A 23,223-nucleotide genomic window follows, 5' to 3' on the forward strand; every position below is an offset into this window, starting at 1 on the left:
ATTCAAATGAAATAATGAGTAATATAGGAGTTCCCCGCAAGATAAAAACTATTTTAATAAAATAGTTTTTGACTATATTTAGACATTGTTAACCAACCTTACTTGCAAAGGAAACAATATTTTTATTTTTTTATTACTTTTGTTTGACAAAGGTTAATGAGATCGTAATGATTATGTTTGATGGAAACAAAATTAGGTAGTAATTTTTACCAGAAAGAGACTGTACAAAAGTCGTTTTGCTTGGGTACCTGGTGTCACATTCGTGCTTCATTCGCGAAGCAGTTGTTTGCATGGCTGTTTCGGTTTGAAGGGTGGTATATGGCAGTGAATTTACAGGATACAGAGGAATAACAAATGAGTCCTCATGAATAGCAATGCATGGAGGGTATAAAGGTGCAAAACAGTATATTCTGTTATGTCAACAGTACTGCTCATGTCTATAGGCGACGGTTACCATTTTCAAGCAGGTGAACCATCAGCTTGTTTGTCATATTAAGTTGCATGAAAAAAATAGAACTAATTATTACCTAACAGCATTATTAATTTAATAAAAAAAATGAAAAATAAAATCTTCATATAAATTTATTTAAAATCATAAAAACTACATTAAATGCATAATCAGGAAACAAAAATTATTTTAAGTCGTCACATTGTATTAAAAACGAAAAAAAAAAAACAACACAATTATAAATTAGACAAAGTCATAATAAAAAATCCTAAACATAAGTAAATTAAAAAATAAAAAAAAAACATTAAATCAATGGAATTCGTGGTGGGAATTATTAGAGAGCGTATATCACAAGATTGCATCATGTACATATTAGAATCAAACAGCCTTTCAAGTGTTCACCAGAGGAACTGAACATTTTACTCAAAAAAAGAAAAAAAAAAAAGAGATGAAAAACACAAAAAAATATGGCATCTAATTAATTTATCATTAATTAATTAGATAGATAGATATATCGTTTATTTGTTTGTTACTAATCACACACAACATGTTCATAAGAAATGGATAATACATAAAACAACATAAGATTTATAAAATTGTGTTATTACGTGTGATCTGCAGCAATACAAAAAGGTCGAAGCTCAGCGTGGAACATTGTTCAAGGAACAAAACACTGATTTTCAGCTTTAACCCATTCGAGGGTACGTGAAAATAATAATTAAAATAAATATAAAATAAAAAGAGCAATATTTTCGATATATGATAATTCAATAATTAATAACATCTAAATAGTGTGTTTCACAAACAAAAAACAAACTAATTCAGTTGTGGCAAAACCATTTCAATTTCAAAATTAAACTACTGAAATTGTTAAAGATTGGAGAATTTCGAAAATAAAACTTTGTGCCCTTTCGCTGGAAAAGCGCATGGGACTCGATTGATGAATTTTAAAACATTACATCTCGAGTCTTTCGAACATACGAGTGAATAAGCAATTTTAATATGTCCTGTAAAATGGGTTAAAGCTGAAAATCAGTGTTTTGTTCCTTGAACAATGTTCCACGCTGAGCTTCGACCTTTTTGTATTGCTGCAGATCACACGTAATAACACAATTTTATAAATCTTATGTTGTTTTATGTATTATCTATTCTTATGAACATGTTGTGTGTGATTAGTAACAAACAAATAAACGATATATCTATCTATCTATCTGTCTGTCTATATACTATAACCTTACCAATGACATTTGTTGATTTTATAATGTTTGGACAATTATTAAAAATTGTTTCATTCCTTCATACATTTTCTGTTTACTGTAAAATTGTTTTACAATATCTTCTTACAACTTATAAACAATATTCAACGCCATGTTATATTGTTACGAATAAACTAAATTGATTTTAATAAAATTTGAAGGGAACCAATCTGTAAGTATATCCTTTCAAATAAAAATAAAAAGTTTCCCAAATCCGTTTACAACTAACGAAGTTATGGGGTAACAAACATGCAAAAAAAAAAACAACAGAATTGAAAACGTACTTCTTTTTGAAGGCCTTTGAAACGCCCTCAAAATGGATAGGTAAGCTTGACGCGTCATGTTAGTTTGGGAGAGGTAAGAGATTTTTTTGTGAAATAGTAGCACCTTAACAGAGATTTCGAAGCTGGCGAGAGTTCGAGCGAACCGAATAGAGAGAGGTAACGAGTTCCACAGGCAAACTGCATGGACAGTAAAGGATTTAGAATAGTAGGAAGTGGAATGAGCGGGAACTTTGAAACGGAGGTTGTTGACACTGAGTGAAATGAGGCCATTGGCCTCACTGAGAAACAAGAAAAGGTCTTGGAACAATGGTGTTAAAAAGCATTGCGTAAAGGTGACATAGGATATGTAAATTACGACGAAAACGGATAGGGAGCCTTTTGAGTACTAAATTCAGAATACGATCATATTTGCAGAGACCAAATATCAAACTTGTTTATTAGCAAGGTTGTCACTATAATCATTGTTCGTACCTTCATTAAATAATTAGTTAACTTTCATTGAATTTGTATTGTATTGAAATTAAATTAAATACTTATTAGGGGGAAATGTTCAGTTCCGCTTGTAGAACACTCTCTTAAAAAGATGCTAACGACTTTGATTTTACCCTGTATTAAAAAATGGAATGGTAAGCGTATATTTGAGTAAGGGGAGGTCGGGTAGGCTGTGCCCACCCCAGAACTGCCTGGTGCCCATCTCAAGACTGCGAGCAGTTTTCAACTATGCGCAAAGACATGTTTGATAGTAAATATGAGTCTTTTCTAAAGGGCCAGAGCTCCCCCCCCAGCCCTCCTTCTCCTAAAAATAATCTTAAAAGATCAGAAAGGTAGTCGAGGAACGAATTAAATTTTACATTAGTCAATTAGAAGTCATTTAAAGATACAACTTTATAGTCATTATTGTCCCTAAGGAACAATTTTCTAATTAATATCCGTGTAATCCTTTCATTACAATAATCAGGTTCACAATTGTTTTAATCACTATTTTTTTTTCAGGATAAAACCAATCAATTAATCAATCAAAATAAATTACATTAAAATAATTTATATAAATAACACAAAAATTAATGCTTTTCAAGTAAACTGATCTATGTCAAGTGGGATATTTGTCAATAAATTACATACAATTCTTTACATGCAAAATCACAGTTAAAAATAATATTTGTCAACAAAATATCTCACTGAAACGTCTAAAATATTAAAATAAGAATACCAATTTCTCCCCACCAATGGTGGAATTGAAATCTCTACGTTGTATTACAGAAAAAGACTGTTTGTCCATGACTACTTTGAATTCACCATTATTTGGATAGGGAAATTCAGTGAAAACCTCCCATAGTTCCGTATTCAAATCTGGATTTTTATCCTCCAGCAACTTTAATATAACAATCAAGTCCTCTTTATCATCAGGCAAAATGATCATCGGAATTCTTAGACTCACTTCATGGTTGCTTATATAATGGGGTAGTTCGAAACTCTTCGACGAATCCATCTCTATTAACGCAGGATCTGACTCTGATTTGTCTATGGGCGAGTAAACCTCTTTTGAGTTATCTACGCTTCTTATTTTAACTTCTTTGTCGTCAACGCGTTCATCGATTTTGAATTTCGAACACGATTTAAAATCAGTCGCATTGTCAATTTTTTTCTGAGATTCCGACGACTTATCTTTGGCTACATCTTGGACACAAATTGTAGTTAACTCCTCAAAATTAGAACTAAGTCCAACAAGCGATTGTAAATGTCCTAATTTGAATTGAACGACACTACCTTTGACGTATTTGTTAAAGTTCGAACTAATTATAACCTGAGCTGACAGTTTGTCAATCTGTAACACTGCGTCCAGTTTAGTATTTGAGCGAACCGTACTGATTGTCCTCCAAAATTTAGTACGTAGTCGAGGATTTTGCTTTTGGAGTATTTCAATCACTTCACCAGTGTCCTTGTCTGTTCTAACAACCATATTTATGATACCGACGGGTCCACGAAATTCTGTAACCCTTAAATCGCTGCATAGTTTTTTATTTAAAGCATTCAATGACTGTTCCAACCATTGTCTTGATTGTATATCATGGCATATTATGAATATGACTCCATCAAATATATACATATCATGAAATTTCGGCACTTCCCTCGATTCTGAATATAACACGATGTTTTCGATATTCCTCTTTATCGACTGGAATTGTACGTCGTCGATTCTCGATTCCGGATAATTTGATGGGCCTACGTAAAGCTTTAGATCGTCCGCAATCAAATCCGAATAGTGATCTATCCTAATACGACTCAGAGCGGCGTTGGTTAACTCTGGGTACATAGGGATATACATCTTTCTCAATAACTCCTTCTTTTTATTATCAATATCAATTTCATTTTTATTCGATTCTTCAAAACTAACATCTTTCTTTTGTCTATCGATAATCCTAAAAATCAATTTGTAACCGTCGTACACAGGGTCGAAGTCAGGACTTTTGATCACTTCTAGTGACTCCGGATCAACGCCAAATTGGCGTTTTTGTTTTCCGGCAACGTTCGAATAATACTTCCAACAATCCGATTTCAAAGCTGGATATTTCGATTGTAACTTTAGCAGAATCTCCGAGGATTCCACATGTGCCTGCTCTTGGGGTAGACGCATAACAATCCTTGTGTATCTAACCAAGCTGTTCATGTCCCTAAACGTTAGTGTCAATCCAGTGGAGTTAATAAACTTTGGCAATAATTCAATTAAATAATCTTTCGTTTCTAGACATTCACAAATATAAATCACTGCACCGTTCGACAAGTACACGTCTTGAAACTTTGGAATGATCAAATTAGCAAATCGTAACTGTTTCATGTCTTTATGCAAATACTCTTTGAACAAATCTTTCAACCTCTTAATATGCGTACCATCTAACTTATTCTGTGGATATCCTTCAAGAGTTATAGCGACCTTAAATTCATCTTCGACATGTAGATAATTAGTGCGTCTATGATATGCTATTCCTCTGTTACTGTCTATACTCAAACAATTATTTCTCCCGTTTAAATTATCAATGTTTTCATCAAATGATTCTGTTTTATCGGACATAGTAAGAGCTGAAGCTTCTGAAGTAGAAGTTTGACTTCCATCTTGATTCTCTTCATTTACTTTATCATATTTTTTTGTTTCCTGACCACTGTTGTAATAAGTATTATCGGAACAAATAATGGCTTCGCCCTTTTCTCTTTTATATGTAAAATATTCTTCTATTTGTTTTAATATATCCTTCTGAAGAGGACATATTACTTCATCTTTTTTATCTCCGTTGTTTTCTTCGTTTACAACTATTTTATTATCAGAATCTTCTGGCTCCTTTTCTTTAATAGTAGTGTCCTGTGTTTTAATACTAACTTCGGAAAATACTTTAAGCGTAGTTTCCTTAGATTTTAATTCCTCTAAGAGCTTAACCCTAGATGATATGCTAGAAATTTCTTCGTCAGAATCAGACAATAAACATTCGTAGTAAATCCCTGTGTAGCCAGTCAGTTCAAAATCCAATTGAGTGTAATCGATAACGTTTTTGAAATTTGGACCTCGAATTATTTCCGCTGAAACCCTGTCTATTACGAAAGAAGTTGTTTCGACATTATCCGCAGACTTTTGTGAATAAATCGTCCACGTTTTTGTTTTTAAAGTCGGATTAAAATACTGTAATAATTTAAACGTATCTTGAGCAGTAGCGGGCCAGCATGATTTAGGTATTTTCAACACAGCCAAACACAACTTTTTCACTTTAGGTTTTAGTAAAATTAGATTGTTACACATTCTTTCTTGCATACCAGGATTCACTCTTACCATCCAATTTCTAGTCTCAATATCCTTGCAAATACAAACTATTGCACCTCTGTTTAAATAAAAATCTAGGAATGAAGGTTCTTTTTTCAGTAGGCCCGCTTTCATCTGCATATCTATAATATCTGACAAACACTTTTGGAACTGTTTCATTTGACGCAATCGCATTTTCGACTTGGGATAATCGGCTAAAGCTACAACAAATTTAAGATTATCCTCCACAATGTCCATATAATCAGAATTCCTCAATTGAATCAATCTGTCAGTTTCGTCTACCTCATTTTCGCCATCAATGTAGCAGTCACCACAAGTAATTTCGCTTTTCCAACTTTTGTCAAGTTCTAGCTTTTTAATAATATCAGTCCTTTTAATAATAACATCCGTGAATTTACTGCAATCAGATTTTCTACTACTATCATTTGTTTTAAAACTGGTCAAAGAGGCTTTGCTATTAGTAAAATTGCTAGAAAAATCGGACTTTTGGCTCAATCCCGTATATTTACTTGACTTATCTGAGTCCTTCTTTCTGCTGCCTTCCGAACAGAGGACGCAAGTGGCGGGAGTGGAAGTGCCTTCGGAAGCTTCGTCCCACGTTTTCTTGGTTTTGCAGGAGCAGATCGTATCTCTCTCGTTCTGCCAAAAAATGATCTCTTTGGATCAGATGGTATATTACATCTACGGTTGCCAGGTGCTAGCCAAACAGTTACAATGTTAATTCTTCAGTTATTTCATTCGAACAAAACTACGCAGCTCCTTTTTAAACTACATTTTATAACTACTCTCTGGCAACCCTATGCTTCCTGCACCTTAACCAAGTCTACGGCTACAGGACTGAGTCAAATCGTCCACTCACAATTACAGCCAAGCACGCAAACAAGATTGATAACGTGATACCAACAATAAATATAATGACGAAAAGTATCCATTGAAAATCTTGTGACATCTTAATTATACATTCTATATACCGCCCTTCAAACCGAAATACAGCCATGCAGGTACCGTTGTTTAGAGACAGATACACAAGTGGAATAAAGTCATCCGGTCTCCCTAAAGTCTTATCTTGTAAACGTCAATGTAGCCAAAATACATTGATCAAAGCGTTCTCTCTTTCTTAAGTTTTTGGAGATTTATATGCAACTTATTCTATAATTAACAATTTAGTTCCCTAGCAGAGCACTTTTTAAATAATCACTCAGAAACATTGAAAAATGTTCAATGTTTTTGTAAATTGACAGACAATTGCGACGTTGCCACACTTCTGTGAGCTAAAGTATGAACTCTCAGCGTAGAATGTATCGAGCAATTTTTCGACTAAAAATATAGAAAGATAGATATATAATTTATTTGCATTACTTATAGCACACACATAGCAACAGACATAATCAGTAAAAAGAGAGAAAAGAATGTATATAAAAAAATATATATAAAATAAGTAATAACTTTTTCTCATGTGTGTGCCATAGTAACACAAAATAGTCACAAGTCAGTTTGTTTTGCCCTCAAAAGAGAAGAACACTGATATTCTGTAGGCAACGGTTACCACCACTTTCCATCAAGTGGGCCATTCAGCTTGTTTGCCATTCTAAGTTGCATAAAAATAAATTGTTGCGTATACTTAAATGCGACGCTGACTTCAGCTTAGATTGCTGTATTTTTCATGTCTCTTTCCTTGGTGCTCAATTCTCAATTTGAAAGAGACAAAATAATGTAATAGTTAAAATATATTTAAAGATTTTACTTTTTATGTATAATAAAACTTGTTGCGTACACTTAAATGCGACGCTGACTTCAGCTTACATTGCTGTATTTTTCGTAGGAATCTCTAATTTCTCTGAGAATAATATACAGCCTAAGTTTATGTAATTGTTTGTATCTATAATAAGTTTACTATTGTAATCTTTTGGAGGAAACAATAAAGAGTATCTATCTATCTATCTATTTATGTTACTCATCGATAATGTTGCCTTCTATAGGTAAGATTTTTTCAAAATGAGTTTGAGTAGTTTTTGAGTTAATCCATTACAAACAAACAATCAAATCTTTCCTCTTTATAATATCTATATAGATTTATAAAGGATTTCAGATATCCAAAGCTAATTATGCAAATGAAACGTGAAATAGCAAGTTGTGGAGTGTTTGTTTTTTAATGGATTAACATGAAACGTTGCACAGGCCATGCTAAATAGATTTTAATATAAATTAACCACGAGGGACCGCGTGGAGGTCCTAACCTACCTAAGGTGTGGGGAAAGGCTTGTTAGTAACAGAGTCTAGCATCTCCTTTGGTAGCAATACGCCCTGTCAGGTTAAACACGACGTACTCCCGGAAACCACTATCTTTAATTCCAGATGAATTTATCATGACCTGATCATAACTAACCCGCCTTTTTACCCTCACCTATCATCTCTCACTGGCACTCTGCCAGCGTATAGCATTAGCGCATGCGGGTTTGCCTTTCCATTATTACCAATTAAAAAAAAAACCACCTAACGTACATTGACAGCAATGGTGAGTAATATCTCCATTACTAAATATCCCATTCCCACCTAGAGGCGTAGAGCAATTTTTTTCTAATAGGATGATAATAGAATAGTAAACCCTACCTGCAGGGGGGAAAGGGATTGTTAGCAATGGAGTTTGACAGCCCCATTGAGACCTCCACGCGGTTCCCCCTGGAAACTATCATGAACAATTCTTGTTGAATTCGTCACGATGGACTAACAGACCTGCTTCATCCTCACCTATCATCCTTCACTGGTGCCCCGCCGGTGTATACCGATAGCGCGGGTGGGGTTACCATTTCATTAACACCCATAAAAAAAAACACTACCTGCATTGTTAGTATACAGTCGCAGAACACCAGTGAGAAACGATAGGTATGGTGGAGATCCGTCGGCCTATAGTGACGTATTCATAAAAAAAATTACCAAGATGGTTTCCAGGGTGATGAAACCGCGTGGAGGTCGACCTGGTATATTGTTAACAATGGAGCCCGATCGCTTTGGGGATTGTTAGCAATGTGGACTACCACTCCCATTGCTAACAATATACCCTAACAGATCGACCTCCCCATGGTTCCCTTGGAAACCAATGCTGCTTGGAACTTGTGCTGAATTCCAAGTGTATTGGAATCACGATAGGCTAACTGACCTAACTTTTCATTTTAATTTATCAAGCCTCACTGGTGCCCCAAAGGCGTATACCGTCAGCGCAGACGGGGCTACTATTCCATTATCATCCATTAAAAAAAAATGGAGCCAGCTAGTTCCCATTACTAACAATTCCTTCTCCACCCAGCTGCACCATGTTAATGACAGACAGAGCACGTGAAAAAGCACTAAATGTTATAAAATACATAATAAATAATATATAGTAAGCTACTTACCGAATCGCCAGCGCCCGTGCCGTAGCTAGCGTCCGCCTCACGGTGCTCCAAGTTCCTGTCAAAAAGTAAATACATATATTAAAAGAAAACGAGAGGAAGACTTTGTACAAAAGTCGTCTGCTTGGGTACCTCTGTCCCACCCACATATATAATAGAAAGATTGAATTAATTTAATCAAAGAAGCATGCGACTCACACAGTAGCACGAAAAACAAGAACAAAAAAAAATAGTATATAAACAAAAAGCATTTTCTGCTCAATTAAAATCTAAATTAAAAAATAATAATAAATAAATAAATAAACAGTAGGATAATATATTAGATAGATAGATAATTTATTTACACTACTTACAGCACACAAATTACAATAAATAAAAAAACATACACATAATACACAGCAAAAGAGATAAAAGAATGAAAATAAAAAAGCACAAATAAAAAAAATCAAAATATGCTAATAAAACAAAAATAACTAACAATCTCCTTACTTTCCCTTCCTTCAAATTTATTTATTTAATGACAATCATACATTATTTGAAATTAATTACAATATTTGATAAAAAAAAAAAAAAACAATAATGAAATATGAAACACAACAATATATATATATATATATATATTACAACCTCATACTCATACTTAGTATAATACATTATCATTATATTTACTAGAGGGAGACTTTGTACAAAAGTCGTTTGCATTCGTATTTCTACCGTGAAGCAGTTGTGTTTGCATGGCTGTGTTTCGGTTTGAAGGGTGGGATATGGCGTGAATTTACTGGGTACAGAGGAGTAAAACCTGAGTCCACAGGAATGGCAACGCATGGGGGTATCATGGGCGAAACAGTATACTCTGTTATGTCCATGGTACTGCTCATGTCTATAGGCGACGGTTACCACTTTCCATCAGGTTGGCCGTCAGCTTGTTTGCCATTCTAAGTTTATACAACTTCAACAAAACAAACATATTCAGCCGTTAACTGTCCACCGCTGAACATAGACCTCCCTCTATTGGGGGGTTTTGCTAGTAATTGCCACATTTGGCAGGCAGATTGGTAACCGTAATTAGACTTAGGTGATGTTTTAAGGTGGACGTTGCTGCCAATCCCTCGACCATTACGTTCCCTTAGTCACCTCTTACGACACCTACGGAAACAGAAAGGGGTGGTCCAATCCATGCCGGGACCACACGTCACATTACACTCACAATTTCATTTACGAATCTACACTCACCATGCCACCCGTACCATGCGTCTTGTGCAAAAAAAAAATTTAAAAAAAATCATTAGATATTTGAATTAAGCATGATTTATATTAGTATCGCTCCAATATCTATATATGGAGGGGGGGGAGGGGGGGATTATTGGTAATATGGACTACCACTTCCTTTTCTAGCAATATACCCTGTCAGGTCAACCTCCACGTAGTCTCTCCGGGAAACCATCATGCTGATTTCCAGGTATATTTCATCACGACGGGTTAACTGACCTGCCTTTTAATCCTCACCCCTCACTGGTGCCCCGCCAGCGTATACCATTAGCGCAGGCAGGGTTACCATATCATTATCATTCATTAAAAAAAATTATATACACACTTCCTTCGAATATTGACGGAAAATACGATCATACCTATACAGGTCCGATATCTATCGATAAATATCGATATATAATTCTTCATTAATATATGCATTATTACTCCAATACATAGATATTGTAACTAAATATATAAGATATCGCTATATATTATCCATACGTAATATGAATTTTTTTTTTGATGTGTGAAAATGGTATGGTAACCCCACCTGCGCTAAAGGGATACGCTGGCGGAGCACCAGTGAAGGGTGATAGATGAGAATGAAAAGAGGCCAGTTAGCCCATCATGATGAATTCATCAGGAATTAACCATGATAGTATCCAGGGAGAACCGCGAGGAGGTCGACCTGGTTGGGTATATTGCTAGCAATGGGATTCTCAGTCTCCATTACTAACAATCCCTTTCCCCCCACGTAATTTGACTAGGTTTTTCATTTAGCATATTTTAATGCAGCCCATGAATAAACTTGTTATTATAACTGGTGAAGGACGTTAAGTAATTACACCCTTAAATTACATGGTATTTTAATACAAATGCTTCTCCAATAATTAAGATTGTTCCCTAAAAAAAGGTTACAATTGTGGCAAAACCAACCTCCCCTCCCCCTTGGTGAGTTTTGCCAGTAGTTACCACGTTTGGCCTCCCCCTTGATGGGTTTTGCCAGTAGTTGCCACGCTTGGCGAGCGGATTGGCAACCACAAAATTTGACAATGTTCGAAAAGGGACGCTGCTGCCCATACGTCGACCATTAAGTTAGCTTAATCGCCTCTTACGACACCCAAGGGAAAGGAAAGGGTGGCCTATTCTACGACGGGACCATACGGCGATGTTAAGCATGTGTAGATGATAAATATATACATACCGTTCGTTGACATTGCGTACAACAATTCTTCCGTCAGGTAGGATGCACCGGTTTGATGATGTATTTAGATTCGCCTGAAACAATGCATTTTATAATATAAAAAAAAACTAATTTTAAATAGGGTAACTTTCTTTAATAATAAAATAAAAGAATAAAACAAAATAATAAAAAAAAACAAAAAAGGAGAATAAAAACAACAATGAATATAACAATAAAAAAGAACAAAAAAAGAACACAAATAAACTCACAACTTTCTTGGACTGCTTGATGAGCAGCATCCTCTGCTTGCAGCGGACCTGCTTCTCCTGCAGCTCCAGCTGTTTCAGCTTAATCTGCTCCAGCTCGAGGTGTATCTCTGGGTCCAGCATGTCTACATCCTGGAAGTACATTTATTGCATTAGTACTTCGGAAGGAAGGGAGTGTTAGTAATGTGTTTATATGTAAGGTACACCATATCTTGTTTGCCATTCCAAGGTAGCTAATATATAGCAATATAATAATTTTACCAGTAAGCGACTTTGTACAAAAATCATTTGCTTGGGTACCTCTGTCACATCCATGTTTCTACTATGAAGCAGTTGTTTGCATGGCTGTGTTTCGGTATATAGTAGAATATGGCAGCTAAATTACAGGATACAGAAGCATAACAACTTAGTCCTCAGGGGCGGTAGCGCATGAGGTGTACACAGTATACTCTGTCACGTCCATGGAACTGATCATGTCTATAAGTGATGGTTAACACTTTCCATCACCTTTATCTCAACTTCTCATCTCATCATCATTCCCTCAACTCGTTTGCCATTCTAAGTTGTCTAACCAAAAAGGTGGAATTACTATTCCATTATCATCCATTAAATATATAGGTATCAAAATGGTACTGATATTTCCAATGCTTAATTCCAAGTAATATAAAAAAAATAAAACTCACAAATGCATCATCACCAAGAGCATCATCGTCCACATCATTATCACCATTTGTCAAATCCATTTGTTTTCTGAAACAATAAAAATATCACAAAATACTAAAAATGTTCATACATTTTTCAACTGATGAAAATGGAATGATATGAATTGAATACACAAAGTTAAAAAAACTTCAAAAATACAAAATAACCTGGGTGGTGATCATCATATCATCATCATTTCAGCTGTCAATTATCCACTGCTAAACATAGGCCTTCCCTATAAGAGAAGTTTTGACAGTAGTTGCCACATTTAGCAGGGAGGTTGGCAATAATGTGGAGACCCATGGCAACAATTAATTGGTAATGTGTTTTAAGGAAGAAATTATCTCTCTCTCTTCAGTCGTACACTCTTGAGAGAGTGGTTGTGGTTTTTACAATGACAGTGGATTGTCGATGAGGCTCTCCTTCCTGAATGAGGTCCTCACAATATGTCTCCATTTACTTCTGTTCACAGCCGAGCGAGAGCATTCCACAATAGACTGCTGTGTGGCCATTTTGATGAGGTAGGAAATTATAAATAATGGTAATTGCAGAGCTATTACTAAGCAATGATACTATCAGATCGACCTCCATGCTATACCCTTAGAAACATCAAAGATTGACTTTTGATGAATTTTCTTTAATGAAGATAATGTAATAGTAATCTTGCCTGCACCATCAGTATATGCTAACAGGACACAAGTGAGGATTAATTCGAGTCAATTGGGGGGGAAGAGATTGTTAATTATGGGGGGTAACAATCCTAATACTAGCAATATATCCTATCAGGTTGACCTCCGCGCAGTTCCCCTTGGAAACACTAATGATTAATTCATTAATGAATTTGTCACAATTTGCTGACCTGCTTCGTCTTCATCTATCATCCCTCAATGGTGCCCCACCAGTGTGTACCAATAGCGCAGACGGAGTCACCATTCCATTATCATTCATTAAAAATAAAAATTCAAGTCAAAATTAACCCATCGAGACAAATTAATCAAAAATAAACCATAATTATTTCCAGAGGGAAAGAAGTCCTTCTAAAGGGTATCTTACAAGCAATGGAGGCTGGAATCCCTATTACTAATAAATGCAGTCTCCCATTCTTGGTAAATTCATTACATTGGACCAAGTAACCAGATTTAGTCCTAAGTTATTATCTATGGGGATAGCACTATTTGAAGTAAAAATAATGAAGTAAAATGGGATTGTTAATTACAGGAAATAGCAAATATGGGGTATATATATATCCAATCAAGACAAGCACTATTAAGTAAACCTTCAGAAAATCATTGTGATTAACTCTGTGTAATATGTTAGCTCCCCCCCCCCCCTAAACCCTAGATTATAGGGGGTAAGTTGACTTCTAGTCCATTTTTATTGATTAAAAAATAAAATAACCAATCCAAACTAAGAAAGTGCCTAATATGTAATTTACACTAAAGGAGTACAAAAAAAATTTTATTACACAGCTAATAAGTCAGTATTCACAATTTCACTAATTGTGATTGCCAATTCGCCTGCCAATCGTGGCAACTACTGGCAAAACCTCCCAAGGGGATGCTTATGTTCAGCAGTGGACAGTTAAAGGGTGATATGATGATTCACAAATTATTTACCGATGTAATGTCACTGTTCGAGAAGATTGTGACCAAACCATCTCAATTAGTATATATCTATATATTGAGTTCAGAAAAAAAATCCGATCAACGGGTAAACTTCGGTAAATAAGCAACACAAGTGCCTATTAGAAAATAGGTTTGAACTTCGAATGGTAACTTTAATAAAATAACGAAACGGCAAAACATAAAAACAAAGATTTCATACCTACGACAGTTTTATGAGACAATAGCGTGAATAGACATAGTAAAATCTTTTCTTAATAGGCACCAGTCTTTTGAATTGTATATTTCAATAAAAATAAGGAAATAGATCATTTATAAGATCGAAACTGAGTTTATAATTTTGTATCCATCTACCTCCATTATAAAACTTTGTAACTATTTGTAAATGAATATAACGAGTTAACACTCGATTCAAATAAAGTAAAAATATTACAAGTAAAAAATGTACAAGAAAAATAATAATTAGTCATATTTTAAATTTAAGATTACTTAAAGCGACGCGATTACAGATAAATAGTACCTACAAACCCGATTCATTAGCCTCCACCGTAAATTTAAAATGTGTAAAAAAAAGAAAAAGTTTGAAATTAAATAATAATTGCTTACTTGTTTTCTTGTTGCAACGAAGAAAAATACTTATTCAACAAAATTGAATCAGGGTTCTCCATTTTTATTACCTACTATGTCAATAAGCGATTAAACACTTAAAACTAAAAGCAAAGTAATCAAATATCGAGCACACTATTATAACCGTAGAGTTTAACGTTCAAGTTTATTATTTACGTTATTATCCTCACAAAACTAATGAAAACAAAACAAAATACACAAAACAAGACTTTATAACACAACGGTTTACCGCCATTTGTAAAATGTTTTTTTTACAAGTATATGAACGGAAGCAGAAGAATAGCGATTGTACAATAGAGCGAATGACCAATAGAATGAAATGTCAAATGATCTCTGTCTTCCTATTGGTAGGTAGGTAATACCTATCTTTTTTTTTTTCACGGAAAAGATAATTATGGAAACAAAAATATACGTTATAAACAGCTAAGAATGTGTTTTCACTAAAATAACAAACACAAATATATTCCTAACGTGTCCTTTTTAATGAATTGTATTATTTGTATTAAAAATATTGTTTGTTCTTCATCGTTATAAAAAGGGCATTCATAATTTGACCCCAAGATGCAGAGTCGAGAAGTATCCGTTTACATAAACAAAAGCTGTATATGATTAACAAAGAATGCTTTATATAGGTATGTTTTTTATTCAATATAGCGTGTCGGCAGGTTGATAACAAAATTTGTAACAAGTTTTTTGACAAATACAAAGTAGATTTTACTAGTTCTCCAATACAGCATTTTACCCGACTTTCAAAGAAAGACGGTAATGATTTTTCAAAGGTGTCTACTGTCAACATTTAAATACAAAAAAAATAATTGTTTTGTTTGGCTAAAATACAGTTTATACATAAAGGACATAAAAGAATACACTGTAGACGACATTACTCCAAAATTACCACTTTTACAGTTCCCCTAATACTTTTACATATTAAATTTATTTTTTTAATTAATGATAAAAGTTTGAAAAATTATTATTCTTTTTGTTTTTTCAAAATATACTATGGTTTCTTTCTATCTATTAGCACACTATGACGTCATTGGAATATTTAAAATTATTTTCCATAAGGATCCTAAACCCTTAAAGGGGGAGGGGGGGGTGAAAGGGATTGTTAGCAATGGAGTTTGACACCCCCATTGCTAGCAATATGCCCTATCAGGTCGACCTCCACGTGGTTCCCCCTAGAAACCAACGTAAACAATTCTTTTTGAATTCGTCACGATAGGCTAACTGACCTGCTTCATCCTCATCTATCACCCTTCACCGGTGCTCTGCCAGCGTATCACATTAGCGCAGGCGGGATTACCATTCCATTTTCATCCATAAAAAAAAAATACATCTGGAGAGGTCTTATTATTTCCTACCATTTACTGTAGAGCATAGCCGTAGGAAGGCATCGAAGGGCAATTACCTTCCTTGATAGACCCAACGTCCTACCTTAAAATGATAGGCTCCAAGAAAATTAGACAGATCCGCTTTTTCGAAGTCTCTTAATTATGACTTCTGCCCTACCAAAAAGTTCTTTTGTCTTACCTGTTACGTATTTCTTGGGTCCCCCACTTGGATTTCAGTTTAATATTTAAAGACGAGTACTTAATGTGAATACCTTATTTTTTTAAAGAATGACTCAAGACAAAAGCAAAGCGTGAGACGATTGATATCATAAACAAATGTCAAAAAATGACAATACAGAGATTGTTTACCAAACGCATGAACGTTCGTAAACGACCCTTAGTTATTGAAGTCGCTGGCGGAAGACCCAAAAAAGACCAATTTTATAAAATAACTAAATTTAATCATAAAATTAATTGTTACAATAATAGGTGCCTTCAGATCGATGTGTGATCTGTAAGTGAAGTCATATCGAATCAAATACAAAGGAACTGGGTAATTTTGCTGTGGGAATTGAAGTGCTGACTCGACGCAAGTGTCTTTCTCGGTAGCGCACCTTCTTGCGTCATGCTAGGTGGTCCGATCCGATCGCCGTTGAGGGTGTGTCGTAATACTTTACTATAGCACCTTTCTAAACTAATTATAATTTACGATAAAAACATAAACTTAGGTCTTGCTACGGCATCGATACAGAGACCATAGGCTCATGGGGTCCGAATACAAAGCATTATTATCGGACGATTGCAGAGCGCCTCATCGAAATTACTGGTGACCCAAGCTACTTTGTGCAGAGGGGAAGGGATTGTTAGTAATGGCTAGGTTAGTCCCCAATGCTATCAATATACCCTATCAGGTTGACCTCCACGCGGTTCTCCCTGGAAAACATCATGACTACTTTATCGGGGGAGAAAGAGATTGTTAGTAATGGGGACTAAGAATCTCATTGCTAGCAATATACCCAACCAGGTCGACCTCCTCGCGGTTCCCCCTGGAACTATCATGATCATTTCCAGATGAATTCATCATGATGGGCTAACTGGCCTGTTTTCATTCTCATCGATCACCCTTCACTGGTGCCCCGCCAGCGTATCCCGTTAGCGCAGGCGGGGTTACCATTCCATTTTCATCCAATAAAAAAAAACTACTTTATCGTCGAATTCGTCATGGTGGGCTAATTGACCTGCCTTTTCATCCTTACCTATTATCACTCACTGGTGCCCCGCCAGCGTATACCGTTACCGCAGGCGGGGTTACCATTCCATCGTCATTCATTAAAAGAAACACTTGTATATTTTTTTTTTATATCACTGAGGTGGCAAACAAGCATACGGCCCACCTGATGGTAAGCGGTTACCGTAGCCTTTGAACGCCTGCAATACCAGAGGTATTACGCGCGCGTTGCCGACCCTGAAGAAACCTCTTTACCCCCCTTTTGAAGAACCCCATGCTGTAGTCTCTCGGAAAAACCTCGGCAGGGAGCTCATTCCATAACCTGAGTGTTCGTGGGAGAAAGCATCTCTGAAACCGCGTTGTACGCGACCATTTAGGCTGTAAGGTATGAGGGTGAACTCCCTGTCGATGACGAGCCGTACGATGATAGAAAGTGGCCGTAGGCATCATATTGAATAATTCCTCTAAGCACAATCCGTTGTATAAGCGGTAGAACACGCAAAGTAAGGCAAAATCTCTCCTAAGACTTAAGGGTTCAATACCGCTTGCAAGCATGGGATCATCGACAATTCTCATAGCTAAAGTATATCAAGGGTGCCCAACCGGTCGATCGCGGGGGGAAAAGGATTGTTGGTAATGGGATCAAACAGTCCATTGCTAGCAATGTACCCTATCAGGTCAACCTCCACGCGATTCCCCCTGGAAACCATCGTGGATATTTTTAACGGATTTTTTCACGATGGGCTAACTGACCTGCTTTCACCCTCACTGATCACCTCTCACTGGTGCCCCGCCAGCGTATACCGATAGCGCAGGATTACCATTCCATTTTCACCCATTAAAAAACCGGTCGATCGCGACTATTGTCCAGTCGATTGTGGCAAGTCAAACAATATATTTGGCTAATCTAGCAGAAGATGCGCAGACGCAATGCTCACATTAATATAAATAAGTAGTTACTGAGAATAATTTCCAGTTTTATGTTTTACATACATACATACATACATATCTGTCACGCCTGTCTCCCATTAGGGTAGGCAGAAACAATGGAATGCCAAATGCTTCCATTCAAACAAACCTCTTTCGCTTCTTCCACATTTATCAATCTTTATGTTCATTTATGTTTTCCCTTCTTAATAAAATAAAACATACTGCGTTACTACATAATTGTGTACTGAACTATGTCGTTTCATTTGTAATTTCAAGAAGTAATTGGTAGATCGCACAGGGTTTCGTCAGTAAACAGTAGATCTTGGGTCTGGTCAAGTCGACCACCCCTGTCGATGCCATTCGGAGTGTTCAAAGTGAAATATAAAAAAAATACTATTTACCTTATACTTCTGACTCTACTGTCTACGCTGCTGGTGTCATCTCTGATGATGGGCCGGGCTGATAGACCGTCCCGGTCCGGCCTCTCCCTGGCTTGATCCCGATTGTTCTGCCCTGATTTTTTTGTCTGCTCTCATGAAATTTAAAATGTTAAAATATTTTACACATAACTAGCGATCCGCCCCGTCTTCGCGCGGGTAGACAGATGAGAAGATAAATTAGTATTTTATATAACACTAGCTGATATCCGCGACTTCGTCCGCGTGTATTTGTTATTCCTGTTTAGTATATATCGATGTATGTACCTACCTGAGGGAGACTTTGTACAAAAGTCGATTGCTTGGGTACCTCTGTCCCATTCGTGTTTCAACCGTAAGGCAGTTATTTGCATGGCTGTGTTTCGGCTTGAAGGGTAGGATATGGCGTGAATTTACTGGGTACAGAGGAATAACACCCGAGTCCTCAGGAATAGCAACGCATGAGGATATCATGGGCGAAACAGTATACTCTGTTATGTCTATGGTACTGCTCATGTCTATAGACAACGGTTACCACTTTCCATCAGGTGGGCCGTCAGTTTGTTTGCCATTCTAAGTTGCATAAAAAAAAACCTATTTATTATGTCTGGGAGCTCGCCCGTTAAGTTCCCTTAGTCGCCTTTTACAACACGGAAAAGGGGGGAAAGAGATTGTTAGTAATGACATTTAACAGCGTCATTGCTAGCAATACACCCTATCAGGTCGATCTCCACGCGGTTCCCCCTGGAAACCATAGTGATTAATTCTTGTTCAATTGATCACTATGAGCCAACTGACAAGCCTTCATCCTCACCCTTCACAGGTATTTATTATATGTATTATTGTAATTTGTGTACTGTAAGTAATGTAAATAAGTTATCTATCTACCCCGCCAGCATTGTTAGCAATGGAGTTTGACAGCCCCATTGCTAGCAATATACCTTATTAGGTCGACCTCCACGTGGTTACCCCTTGAAACCATCGTGAACAATTCTTGTTGAATTCGTCACGATGGGCTAACTGACCTACTTCATCCTCACCTATCATTCTTCACTGGTGCCCCGCCGGTGTATACCGATAGCGCGGGTGGGGTTACCATTCCATTATCATCCATTTAAAAAAAAAAAAAACCCCGCCAGCGTGTACTTATAGCGCAGGCGGGGTTACCATCCTATCTTCACCCATTAAAAAAACACCCACAGAAAAGCAAGGGGTGGTCCATTCTATGCCGGGACCATATGGAAATACAATAGCTTACCTTATGTGCTATGAATATATTGAGTTTCAATGGTTCTGTCTTATTCAGTTTTGACATCGCCAACTTTGCTTCGCTGAAATAAAAAAAAACTTGGTAAATTAAAAAAAATATTACATGTCTCTTTCATATCATCGCCGTGTAACTACAGTAATATTTCAGGGGGAAGGATTATTAGTTACATATAGTACCAGTTACATTCATATGCGGTTCACCATGCTCATGTCTATAGGCAATGGTTACCACTTTCTATCAGGTGTGTGTGCGTGTGTGCGTGTGTACGTGTGTGTGTGCGTGCGTGTGTACGTGTGTGTGTGTGTGTGTGCGTGTGTGTGTGCGTGTGTACGTGCGTGTGTGCGCGTGTGTGTGCGTGTGTACCTGTGTACGCGTGTGTGTACGCGTGTGCGTGCGTATGCATGTTTTTGTGTGTATTCAGAAAAACTCACCCTGGAGTTTCGAATCTCACTATTGCATACTTCTTCTGTGGATCCTTGCTCAAATGGACTTCAGTAAGGGTTCCGTACTTAGAGAATGCCATACGGAGACCCTCGTTGGTCAACATCTTCGGTACGTTTGTGATGTAAAGCCTACAGTGGTCCAGTTCCACGCCTCCACTGTGAAAAGATGGTATTAAAAAATATATTAAAATTTTAACTTATTTATAATCAGATAACAATCAAATATTCATTTTGTAACTGTCTTTATATTCCCGTGTGGTCCCGGCATAGAATGGGCCAACCGTTCCTTTCCTGTGAGTGTAGTCTGGCGACTAAGGAAACTTAATGTTAGAAGGATGTACAGCATAGTCCTTCTTGAAACATCTCCAATTCTTTGTGATGTGGACTATCAGTCCCATTGCTAGCAATATAGCCTATCAGATAGACCTCTGAAAAGTTTCGGCCTGGAAACCATTGTGCCGAATTCCAGGTGTATTCATATATGCCAGTGATGAGCCAACTGACCTAATAACTTTTAATTCTTATCTATCATCCTTCACTGGTGCTATTATTAGTTTAAATATATTATACAATCCTCACCTCACTTCATCATCAGGGTACTGTGCATCATAAGTGGTACAATTATAATCCTCGTTCATTTGATCCCACTCCGAGTGGTAACCCCGGGCCCTAGCTGTCATTGTACTGTGAACAGAAAGTAACATAAAGTCACAATTATTGTCTTAAGGTGATAGAATCGGGTGCGGAAGGGATTGTTAGTAAAGCAAACTAGCAGTCCCGTTGCTAGCAATATACGCTGTCAGAACTACCTATACTTAGTCCTCCCAAGAAATCATCATACTGAATTCTAGGTGTATTCATCACGATAGGCTAACTGATCTGTGTTTCATCCTCAACTATCACCCCTCACTGGTGCTCCGCCAGCGTATACCATTAGCGCAGGCGGGGTTATCATTCCATTATCATCCATTTAAAAAAAAATTGATAGAGTAAGAATAGAAAAAAAGCTTGGTGATAGTGGCTGATATAGGCGTTCTTATGGGGGACCGAATGGACCATGCCCACCCCAGTGTATGAGTAGAGCCTTCGGTTGCCGCAGACGTATTTACGAGTGTATAATGAATAATCTTTAATATTTTAATAGTAACAGACATGTAAACAAACTGTAAAATACATAAAGTTTATCGTGCGAAGATCAAATTAAATAAAAGGTAATGCAATGTTTTTTTTTTTTTTTGTGATAACGGAACGGTAATCCTACGTTATCGATATATGGTGGCGGGAAACTAGTAAGAAGTTATTTCAGGATGAAGCAGGTCAGTCAGTAATTGACTCAATTGACCCATCGTTTTTGAGAAAACTAATTAATTTTAGATAAAATTAATTAAAATTAATTTATTTTTAATGGATATAAATTTTCATTACCATAGATAAATATGAAAAATATTACATACATTTGCGGAAGGATAGGTAGGATTAAAGTTTAGAAAAAATCGTTAATACCACGTGACGACATATTTTTTTTTTTATAAATACGCATGAGTACTTGAGAATACAATAAAAGTAAAGTCATACGATTTGTAGTTGTAATTAAAAATATAATATAGAAAATAAACTTACAAAAATTGTGTTAAAATCCGATTTAAAAAAAAAAACAGCAGGAGACAAAGAAACGACTGACAGAAGCCGGCAAAGGCCGAGACGTCAGATGCAAAACAATAGTGATGTTGCTATACCAATACCCAGCTATATAGCAGTAACGCAAAGAATAGCCGCGGCTAGGTTATCTGTCATCAACATAAACAGCTATTGGTTATAGCTGACTAACCGTCAACTGGCAACAACTACGTTTACCCGTCGGCTACGGAAGCTACGGTAGTTGCCGTGGCTATCGGCTACTAATAGCTGCGAGAGCTGTCGTGGCTGGCCGAAACCATAGCGTATGCTAACCGATAACTGATAATTTAGTTATATAACTGCCCGGCTACATTGCATCGAGTTCAATTCTCACCGCAGTAACAAATAATATACAAAATATTCCAATATGCGATTTTGTTTTATTTTTATTTATTTAAATTTTTTTGCAAAGAACTATATTATAGTCATTACTACGAGTATATTTATTAATAAAAAAAAGAATATTATCAAAATTTATTTTATCAATGAGAGTTAGCGACATCTATGATCCATAAACTTAAACTTTGAGATGATGTGTTTGATTACGGTTAATATAGCTAAATCTTAACTCATTACATATATGATACCACTGTGAACAAAATTAAAAGAATATTTACTTATGTATATACCTAACATAATAATGACTACAACGCAGTTTGTTGAATAAAAAATAAAGAAATAAAAAAAAACACAATCGTATTATCCAACATATGTTGCTGTTTTGAAAATCGAATCCGATGTGGTGGGCAGTTGTTCAACTAAATAGCTAAGGCTAAGCATCTCGCTATTGGGTCGATTATAATGAGTCTTTTCTATAATAGCTCATATCCAAATAGCTAGCCAGCTTTTACCTCATAAATAGCCGGATAGTTAAGTTATTAAAATCAAACACAGTGACAGATGACATTGATGTCATTATGAACCAAAAAATTTCAATTTTCCTTGATTTTAGTAACTGCCAAAGATTTCGGTAACAGAAACTAATAACAATTAAAACCATCTTTGGCTAAAACGGAACAAAAAAAAAATAGCTACCTACTTTGCAAGAAGATCCGTATCGTATATTTCTATTCTTATTCCAATTATTATTTG

The 23,223-nt window shown here is 36.2% G+C and overlaps 1 protein-coding gene across 1 annotated transcript in view; it reads right to left on the reverse strand.

Annotated features, from left to right (window-relative positions):
* Positions 1-22,158, reverse strand: part of LOC113520882 (uncharacterized) — a 60,239-nt gene extending 38,081 nt beyond the window's left edge. The window contains exons 1-9 of the mRNA XM_052892198.1: positions 22,075-22,158; positions 21,034-21,138; positions 20,443-20,610; positions 20,000-20,072; positions 18,727-18,851; positions 12,569-12,635; positions 11,889-12,017; positions 11,641-11,714; positions 9,189-9,243 (exon numbers count right to left, since the gene is read on the reverse strand). Of these exons, the coding sequence (XP_052748158.1) occupies positions 9,189-9,243; positions 11,641-11,714; positions 11,889-12,017; positions 12,569-12,635; positions 18,727-18,851; positions 20,000-20,072; positions 20,443-20,610; positions 21,034-21,134 (792 nt within the window). The 5' untranslated portion in view covers positions 21,135-21,138; positions 22,075-22,158. The remainder of the gene's footprint in view (positions 1-9,188; positions 9,244-11,640; positions 11,715-11,888; positions 12,018-12,568; positions 12,636-18,726; positions 18,852-19,999; positions 20,073-20,442; positions 20,611-21,033; positions 21,139-22,074) is intronic.
* Between the last annotated feature and the right edge of the window lie 1,065 nt (positions 22,159-23,223).

The sequence above is a fragment of the Galleria mellonella genome, unplaced genomic scaffold (assembly GCF_026898425.1).
Source record: "Galleria mellonella isolate WM207_F2 unplaced genomic scaffold, CSIRO_AGI_GalMel_v1 utg150, whole genome shotgun sequence".
Lineage (NCBI taxonomy): Eukaryota > Metazoa > Arthropoda > Insecta > Lepidoptera > Pyralidae > Galleria > Galleria mellonella.